At 39.9% G+C, this 10,451-nt stretch overlaps 1 protein-coding gene across 1 annotated transcript in view; it reads left to right on the top strand.

The window, feature by feature from the left end:
- The window catches only part of LOC104511695 (semaphorin-5A-like), a gene marked incomplete at both ends in the record, with an annotated part of 27,224 nt that extends 18,765 nt beyond the window's left edge, over positions 1-8,459 (top strand). The window contains one exon of the mRNA XM_010154412.1: positions 8,304-8,459. Coding sequence (XP_010152714.1) covers positions 8,304-8,459 — 156 coding nt within the window. The remainder of the gene's footprint in view (positions 1-8,303) is intronic.
- Positions 8,460-10,451: the final 1,992 nt, after the last annotated feature.

The following is a 10,451-nucleotide window of genomic DNA, read 5'->3' as shown; positions in this document are numbered from 1 at the left end:
CAGGAATGGCTCTGATTATTCGTTGGAGCTAGGTGAGAATCATTTTAAATAAAAAAAAAAAGAAAAAAACAAGATAAAAAAGGGAATATCTGGAATGGTAAAGCCCTAATATCACATGAAATTAATAGCTTAGGTAACAGCTTCTGCTTTTATTTGACATAAAAAAAAAAGCAGTTCTGAATAAAAGACACCATGTCTTGAAATTGTTATAAAAGTGCACAGTATATTTCACCTGTACTGAAGACAAATAACCTGTGGCTTTCTCAGATATGAGCTTGCATAATACTACATTAACAGTTATCTCAGGCAAAAAGACACATTTGTTTTCCAGTGACTATATTAATAAGAGAACAAGTCAAGCACTCTACCGAGATGCAGTATTTATTTATGATAGGTAGTATCATACATCTGTATAGCTAGAGGATTTGGCTGATAAATATATCTTGGAAAAAAATGTAGCAATCATTGAGTTCCTTAATAATAGAAATAATTTAAGTGACATACTCAGAATACAGTACCAGATTCCATGAATTCTCTCTGTCCAATCAGGCTATCCAGAAGCCAGATACATTACTTGCGGTAGTTTTTACAACTCTCGTTCCTATCAAGGAAGTGCCAACTCCATGCTTGCTTGATTTATAGGATAATGTTGCAAACAATACAGAGAATAAAATGTTATATATTCAACAACTTCACTTACAGGATTAGTTAATAGCCTTAGGTATGCACCAGCGAATTACCTGTTTGATTAGCAGTTGAGAACCTGAGGGTATGCTGTATCTGAAATTACATTCAAAAATGCACATATGCGTGCATTTATAAAACTTTAATACTGAAATAACCACATTTTCCTGGCTCATTTTCTCACTGTTGCAGCCTTTGTGTAGAAATCATTCTACTCGACTCACCAAGTGCATTGTCATATACAATGCTACCAAACCAAGTATTTTTCTAATTTTTCTACATTTCCATCTAAGAGAGAATTTAGTTGCAAATACTGCAGATATTTTAATTGTAAGATATTGGGTTTTTTTCAGATTTGGATCCTCCTTTTTTTGGTAGGAGAAAATTATGGAATAACATTTCAATAAACCAGCAGAAACTGTTTATTCTTTGAAAGGCTTTTTGATTAATTGAACAGAAAGGATCAAAAGTAGTCATTGTGAAATGCAGGATGAATTTTTTTGAGACTTCAGTGACAACCAATGTTTTCAACAAGCTGTGAAGTGAAGTCTTACAAGGGTTGTCTTAAATGAGCACATCATAAAAATTCTGTACAGAAAATGTGTACTTATCTGGTATTTTTAAAAGTAGGAATTAATGAGTTTTCCTTGTGTTGTAAAATGCTCTCTGCTGTTGTGAGTGATGGAAGAAATAAGGTGAAACCTCTGCTCAGTTTAGGGCTCTGTCATAAAATGAAGCCTTACTGGCACATTGCCTTTATTATTTTTAGGGTCTCATCCATTAGTGTCAGTTGAATTACACAATATTTGTTTTAATTACTTGCAGCCATGGTAAATAATTTCCTTAACTTAAGTATTAAGAAAGCAAGTGATAACACTTTAAACAGAGGTTTGGAAAGAAATTCATTTTTTGTAGGATATTAATATTTTTAAAATCTAGGGGGTTTTGCTTTTTTTTTTTTTTTTTAATATTGAAAAAGACACAAACGAAATACTGGGATTCTTTGCAGAGGGAATGCTGTCCCTGGGAGAAGTCCATCTGACTTTGTCATGTGGCTGCAGATAGGAAGCCTTTGGCAGATGGGCTGCAATATGGCCATAAATGCCAGAAATCCTAGAGCAGTAGCTTTAAGAACAGAGGCTGCAAAGGAGCCAGTCGGGTGCAGGCAACGAGGTCAGCTTTCAGTAGAAGCCTGTCTAGTGACCATGTCTCGAAAGCCATCTGACAAATGGGGCTCCCATGAAATGTAGCCTATGCTTCAGAGGAGCCTTGTGAAAAGTCAGACTGGAGAACAGTTTGACCTCCTCAAATTTGTAAATACAAATGGAAAAAATATTATTTATTCTTCAAAAACCTGCATTAGAAACTTTAAGTGGCAACTCCTTTCTGCTTCCTTTAAGGAGGCAACTCCTTCATTTGTCTGTTGCTTTTTTGAACTACTGCCATTGTTCTGCTGCTGGCGTCTACGCTAGAGATGCATTTAAGATTTAACATTATATTGACCCATCAAACCCTACCACTGTTACATAAACTGAAACGGGTTGCAGGGTTAAGGCAATCTCCTTCATTTGTCTGTTGCTTTTTTTGAACTACTTCCATTGTTCTGCTGCTGGCATCTATGCTAGAGATGCATTAAGATTGTAACATTATATTGATCCATCAAACCCTACCACTGTTACATCAGTTGGAAGGGGTTGCAGGGATAAAGCAACCTCACCTGGGTTGTGAAACAAAATCTGGATTCTTCTGTCTCTGTTGATGTTATTGGGCTAAGCTTTATTTTATGGCTAAAAAATTACTTTGAACTTAGAATACTTCTGCTAAATAAGCTTTGGTATTTTATTTCCTCACATGTGAGAAAAGAAAAGGAAAAGAAAAAGAAAATAGTTTTGGCCTTAAAGATACCGTGGTACCTACTCAAAGTGTCTTATATGGATGAGTAAGTTACCTCTTGTAAGGTTTCCCAGTGTACCAGAGGCTTTCAAAATAAGTAAATTGAATTGCATTGGGGTAAGATTATAAATTTATGGGCCTGTGTTCAGTGGCACCTAAAAATGCTCAGTAATTTCAGTAGGACACACAGATTACAGCGGCAGAATATGAGAAAGATGGGTTGGGTTATGTCATGTCATACCTTAACAAGGAACAATAGGATATTTGTTTCTTTTCAGTGGATGGAGGCTGGTCTTGTTGGTCATCTTGGTCAAAGTGCTCGGCCACCTGTGGAGGAGGGCACTACATGAGAACCCGCTCCTGCACAAACCCAGCACCAGCATACGGAGGAGATATCTGCCTTGGACTGCACACTGAAGAGGCCCTCTGCAACACACAGCCATGTCCAGGTATGGCAGATCCGCCCATGCAGCTTTGTTGTTTGTGTGCCACAGAATAAGGCATTGACTGTTAGGCAACATAATGCTCCTTCATCTATTATTTAGGAGCAAATAATTTCTCTCACTTATTAAGTGCACAATCAGCTCTTACATGCTACAATCACAGTAAATCAAGCAGGAGCAGGATACAACCTACAGTACACCACACTCTCCCTCCCTCTTTAAAAATTAAATTTAAGTTACCAGGTTCACGTCTGGATGAACTAAAATTGGATAATACCTGAAGTGGATCATGCAAACGGCCTGGGAGACTTTTAATAACAATATCACGAAGAATTGCATTTGTTAGAACAGTAGACATTCACAGCAAGTAGATTGCTGTGGTTAATAGTCAACACATGCTATCACAGGGTCCTATAATTCGGTAATGTTTGCCCTGTTTTTGTATAAAACACAGAGCAAACCTTAATGTTCTTTGTAAAACACACTCTTCAACTTCAGATAGGGAGGAGCAGAGACTTCCCCTTTTAAATTACTGTGGGGTACTTAGTAAATGAAATGCCTTGTCACTCCTGCTAGTTGTATGTTATGGATCATGACTTTTTTCTGTAACTTTGACTCTGCCTTTTGACCCATATTAAAGAAAAATCACTTTTTTGATGAAATCTAAGTGAAAAATAGAGAGTAAAACCATATAAAAACAGTTAACATCATTGGTGGAAAGCCAGCGGGAAAACTTGTTTTCATTTATCGCTGATGAATAGATTACAGGCAACAGCAAATGGAAATTAGCAGCTCTAATTCCACACTGTATTACTTGCTTCACTTAGAGCTCCTAGACTTCATAGCAAAAGTTTTCTGCTTATATGATGAGGTTGTCCACCTGAAGGCAAAAGCCCCAGGAATTTGAATTTATGGATCCTATTACCTGTGCTGAACTACAGTTTAAGTTAATTTCCTAGGCACTGCATGTCTTGCAGCAGAATAAAAGTACCTATTTTGTCAAAATTAAAGCAGATGCAACACTCTGTATTGTGTTTAAAAAACCCTTAAACACAGAAATCAGTTGATGATTTGATTTTTCAAGACAGATAGTATACTTTTGTGTGTAGAAGTTCCATAGCTGCCTTGGGATCCTTAAGGCATCTTCAAAAGGTCAAAATTGGCCCATTCATTGTGCTAATATTGTAGCTATTTCTCTTGTTGTGCATTTATTTTCTACCACTGCTTTTCTAGAAACGTCAGTTTGCAAACATTTCTGAATAATCTCTTCAGCTTATTTTGACCTGCTTGTAACACAAATTTTGTACTAGGTGGGTGGAGAAGGAGGAGGTTGGTTTCATTTTGGTTCAAGAAAGAGAAAACTTTTATAAAGCAATAAAATTTCAGAGGGTGAAATGTATTTCCCACATTCTGTGTTGTTTTATTAATATTTTAATCTCTCTGAAAATTTGCCATAGTTTTTTGAAACAGTACATCATCAACTAGCTCTGAGAACAGCCCTTGCCTCCTGTTTACAATGCAGATCTCAAAATTTTTTTACTGCTCTTATTTCACGTGGGTATGGGACAGAAATAACTGTGCAGTGCTGCACATGTCAGGTTTGGACAGACTCCTGCATCCCTGCAGAGCCCTTTTCTTGTGGTGAGGATCTTGTGGCTAGTGGTTCTTCCTTGTGCAGGTCTGGAAGTACCATGGATGACATTCACTGCTTGAGTTATGTGTTTAATATAAGAATGGAATAGCAGTGACACTTGGGATCTAAGAACAACCAACGCAGAAATGCCTATGCAAAAATGAAATTACATTTTTTCTTAACTTGTGAAAAGAGCATGTATTTCTTGGTATTTTAAATAGTACCTTTTCTTGGCCAAACAAAACCAGCAGAAAACTAAAATTTCTGGAATCCTGATAATAAGGATTTCATGAGGATATGGGGGGTTAATGGCAAATCTAACAGAAAGTATGCACTTAAAAAAAGTAATAGACGTCTGCAAAATACATCAGTTTTTCTCATCTTTCATTTTAAAATCTATATCACTGTGGGTTTGTTTTTTTTTTCTTTTTTTCTTAATGTATCCAAAGGCAATCACATTAACATGAATGGAAGAGCTTCACTATTGATCAGTAGTGGTTTATAGGCTGCTTATCAGTAAGTGTAATGGTCTGCAATGGTGTCTGCTGTGTACTGAATAAAGCAGTATTTTATACCTAAAGTATTTACTGCTGCTGTAAGATAGGAAAATATACTCTATCCTTGAATTGCTAACTCACACATGCAAACAATGGATAAAACAGTTGAGCATTTAGAAATGATGGTGTAGATCTGTATGAAAGTAATTTATAATCTTACAGACTGTTAGCCTGATCTTTCTGAGGTGCCTTCTTCACCGAGGGATCTTTGAGGAACTGCTTGGACTTAACCTGGCTTCAAAGGCCAGCCAAGACTCTTTAGGAAGAAGACATGACATCTGAGTAAGCATTGCTATGTTAGAAGTGAAAAGCAGTTCCAGATCAAACACCTCTCCAGTCCATCCCCTCTTTTCCATTCTCATGACTTTGGCAAAGAGCTGAGCAGCAAGTTCAGAAGAGCCTGCCTGAGGTGCAGGAGAGCCTCAGATACTTTGAAGATAAACCAAAGGGATGAGCAGGATAACGGAGTCTGTAGAAGTGTATGCAAAGGCTGTGGGTTCAGCATCTCTGTGATGGCAGAGATAGTGGCTCCACGAAGGGCAGGTCTGCCAATTTGAACCGATATAGCTGTCAGTGCCTTACTTCTGTGTGACTCTCTGAGGTCCCAGCAGGAGCATTCCTCAAAACACAGGTTTCATACCAGCATCCGCCATTGCAGGAATGTCCATCCCTCTCACATTTGCACTGATGTCCCCTCTCTCCTCTCTGTGCTTCTGTGGATCAGCCAGATGGAGCTGGTCAGCATGGCACCAGACCTGGGCTGTAATGCCTGGGCTGCACCCTGGGACTCAGGGTGGGAGGGAGATGCTGTGTGTTGCATATGTGGGAAGGTCCCAGTGCACACGGTGTCTTTTATAGGACCAAAGGGCAGGCTGAAACAGTAGCCTTGCTCAGTCACCAGTGTATGGCCTATCATGATCTACACCTACCCTGAGGCTCCTATTTTATCACAGGATGTAGCCCATTCAGCAGGGAACATTGTGTTCCAACACAGGACAAACCGGGGCTGCTAAGTGCAGCAGCCAACAAGCTGCGTTTAGGATGCTCACAAAAATTGTGGCAGCTGCTGCATATATCCACCTTATACCAGGACAGGACAAGAACTGCCTTAAGCACGTTCTCTGCCACTGATGAGAACTGGGCCAAGATTTGTAATGAGTAGCAGGCCGTTGGACCTGAAAAAGCAGGGCTTTATTGTTACTAAATATTTAAGGTAAGGATCTATGTACTTAGTTTACATAGGTCCAGCAGCTGACACTGGCAGTGCCAACAGCAGCTCCTTGATGTGCCATGCTGTGTAAGCAGGAAGAAGCCTGTCCATTTGCTTGACTCCCACCTCGACTCTCCTAACCACCTGAATAAAGATCAATTACATTATGTCACCTGCCTCCATGCTCCTACTACCCACTCTGCAAATGAGGCCATCCCAGGACCTCTCACAGGAAACAGGAGAGCCAAAGGGCAGAGCTGAGTATTCTTGCTCCATAAATAACAAGGTCCTACTGTTTGACATCAGCTGCCTATCTCAAGGTATTTGCCCTGTTGTTCAAAGGAGGCCCCATCCAGACAGTTGCTAATTGTTTATAAATATCAATATCCAAGTTTTCACCTGAGTTGCTGAGTGAGTCTATTTTATGAACAACTCCACAAGTGATGGTGTGCATATTGCTCAGACTGATCACTGCTGTCTCTAACTAGCACTCTCCTACTGTCTTGAAATGGTCCCAGGGCAACTGCTTGAGATTTCCTGTGCTAAAGTTATGTCAGAGTTATGTCAGTCTACTCCATCCATTTCTTTTTAGTGTGCTATTGGTTAGGAAGTGAATGGCCAACACTGTCATGGAAAGCATCCATTGTTTGACATTTTTCAAGACTGCAGTCTCAAATATTCCTGCCAGAATCTCTAATATTCTAGATGACTGAGAGTCTTAACTTCTTCCTCTATGGCCAAGGAGACAGTAACGATTACATGTGAACATGCTGGATTTATGCAATGCATTGAAAGGGGCCCAAAACAGTGTAAGATTTTCCTGATTTTACACCCAATTCACAAAAAGTATATAAAAGCTTCATGAATTTCCCAAATTATTTCATTTTAATGTTCTTTGATCAAACTCAAAACAAAATTAGGTTAATATATGCTTCTTTTATTTGAAGCAAAATTAAATTTGTAAATCTGCTTCATATTCAATTTAAATTTTTAATAAGAAACAAACTTGGTTTGTGATAGCAGGACTATTTATTCCTTATCAAAACCATAAAACCTATCTCAGTGGGAAAGCTGGCAGAAGAAAGAATAAAGATTAACTGAGCTCTGTCTTTACTATACTTGCCAAACTCGAAAGACTTCTAAGAAGGTAAGACTTGTACTTGAATTGCAAGAAAGCTGAGCTCAGTAAACTCACAGCACCTCATGGGAATTAGATCAATTCACTTCATTTAAAGGAAGTGTTCCGAGATCACACGAGCATGAAATAAAAGTGTCTTAATCAAAACTGCATAGGCAGAAGAAGAAATATAGAGAAACAATGATATGAACCGAATGGGGAAGAGAAGGTGAGAATAAGCGATGAGAACTCTTTTATCTACAGCAAAGAAATGGATCTGAAATAAAAGCTAAGTATCTTCAAGGTACTACGATTTTTTGTGGTTAAATACACATCCTGTTTCAGACCTGGAATACATACTCTTATAGCTCTCATTGCTACTTGTCAGGTACATAAATAAAAAGACAGTGTGATTGTCCACCCTAACGACCTAGACTGGAATTAACTCCACAGCAGTCACTCGTTCAGTCAACACCGCAGAATCCCCCCGGCTTCTCACTTCCACACACAAAGTCTGTGGCAGAGACAAAGCCAAAATACATCTGCGACAAATTTACCGTAACACTCTACATTTCAGAGACTTTTGCTGAAGCCAAACTGCCTTTGTTTTATCATAATGAAAGAGCTGTCCTCTGTTAGTTGGTGGTGGCTGGGGATGAGGCCTTCTGTCATAATTCAGAAATACCAGGCTATTTCTCTCTCACTCAGTCTACTTGAAGCATTTAATTGCAGCGTCTGCGTGTGTGTCCCTCTCTGCCTGTTGCAGACAGCTGGTCCGAGTGGTCCGAGTGGTCCAACTGTGACTCGTCTGGCTTCCAGTTCCGTGTTCGTCAGTGCATCATTTTGTTTCCCGTGGGCAGCCAGTGCACGGGCAACACCACGGAGAGCCGACCCTGTGCTTTGGACTCCAACTTTATACCAGGTGAGTTCAGCCTGCTCCTTGAAGGATTAGGGAAGTCTCCCAACCTCTCAGGAGCGAGGCGTAGTAATGTCCCAGATTGCACTGTGCAGAACCGAGAGCTGGAAGCGAACTTGCCTTTTGTCAGCCAAAGCTGTTGGTCTGCCGTGTAGAGCTGATGTTGCCAGATCTGGTGTCTTCGTTAAAATGTGCCTCGTGGCACCAAGTGCTGTGGAGCTGTCCCTGCTGTCACCGCCTGGGACTTGGTTAGTCACTGTCATGGAATTCTGCAGGTCCTTCCCGTCCTACTTGGTAGGAGGGTGCTGGGGTGACTGTTGACAGCTAGGAGGAACAGTTTGCTTTTTACTTTAAGTGGTTTTTGAGATTTTGGGGTTATTAGAGAAAAATTCCTCTAGGTTTTCTGGTTTGCTTATACAAAAATGGATGCTGTGGTATTTAATCTGAAAATCATTTCACAGAGTCCCTTAAATTAATAACAGCTAAATCCTATTAACTGTGCCTCAGGTCCTTATCTCCCCCATGACTGCTAAGTACCTGATGGATAGTCACGTCATGTATTATTCTATAGCGTTTGTCGAAACTCATGACTGTGCTCTTGTTTTTTTTAAATCACAGCAGTCATTTAAATCCACACAACAGTATGGGTGGCCACATTGCATTGCTGTTAACAGTCATCTTTCTGCCTGTGTAAATTAAAAAAAGCTAGCAGTCTATTCACAGAGAAATTTACATGTTAATGTATCATTTGAAATGTGATTATGTTTACTCAGTGCAGCAACCTTTTTTTTCTGTGACTATGCGGTACAATATAGTACAATGTAACAAAAAAATCAACAAATTTAAACACTGTTTTTATGCATGGTGCATAATGCTTTAACTCCCAAGTACTACTTTTTTCCTCCAAAACCAATGTGAAAAATGTCAGTGTGAAAGCAAAAAACTCCCACATTGTGTTTTCCCCTTTCTCTCAGGCTTTTGAAGCAGCTCTGCTAATATTCGCATTCTGTGAATCTGCTGCTTAATCCAATATAAGCTCTACATCTTGTTTTGGAAAGCAGGCATTTTCAGGAGCTGAAATGAGCCACCTCTTCTCTGTCCCTTCTGGTTGGTTTGCCACTCCTCCTCAAATTACACATACCGTAGCAGATAAGGTCATGGCCATTGCGCTTGCCTGAGGCAAACTAGCGTGCTTTCTTGGGATCCCTCAACTTGCTTTCACTCCTTCAGGTCCTCGGCTCAGAGTTGTGTCCCTCCCTGCCTCTCTTTGTTTTTGGAATTCACCTCCCTCCTTTCCTCAGCTAGTGTGCTGGCATGTCCACACTCACGTTGTCTCCTCCTCCTGCTTACCTTAGCTCTCTTTCTCTGCAGAACTTACTATATACAGTGATTCTGGCAGAGTGCAAAAGTGACTCTTCCTCTTCATTGCTTCTGCTGCTGTGTTTCCAGGGCTAGTCCTTACCAACATTACCCTGCTGAGCTTTATGGCTTTCTGGTACATTTTTTTCTGCTTTTTGTTTGGATTGTGAATCAACAGTCTCAACCCGACAAACTATGCCTTTAACTCTCCATGATTGTGCTGTTTTGTCAGGTCTGATACTTTCTCACTCTGAAAACACTTAGTATTGATTTAGCATGTGATGAAGGGTAAAAAATTGTGGTCTCTTTAGCAGTAGCTGCATCTGGATCATCTTTTGGCAGTGGAGAGCCTACTCTATTAATTCCTCATACAGAAGTTATGTCACGCCTGTGGCCATCATTGCTGGCCTTCTCTGGTCTGTCTTTTAGTTCTACTAGAGACATCCTTTGATGGGAAAAACAGAGCTGCATCCAGTGTTCATGGTGTGGACAACACATTATGGCACTTTACACACTTTATAAAGTGCCATAATGCTGACACCCCCTCCTGTTCGCTGTTGCTTTCTCGGTAGTATCTAGCATTTGATTTGCCTTTTTGGTTGCTTCTGAAGACAAAGGTGATATTTTATTTTCATGGAA

Source organism: Eurypyga helias, unplaced genomic scaffold (genome assembly GCF_000690775.1).
Source record: "Eurypyga helias isolate BGI_N326 unplaced genomic scaffold, ASM69077v1 scaffold14486, whole genome shotgun sequence".
Lineage (NCBI taxonomy): Eukaryota > Metazoa > Chordata > Aves > Eurypygiformes > Eurypygidae > Eurypyga > Eurypyga helias.
The sequence above is the reverse complement of the archived record's forward strand: the minus strand, read 5'-3'. Positions and strand labels throughout refer to the sequence as shown.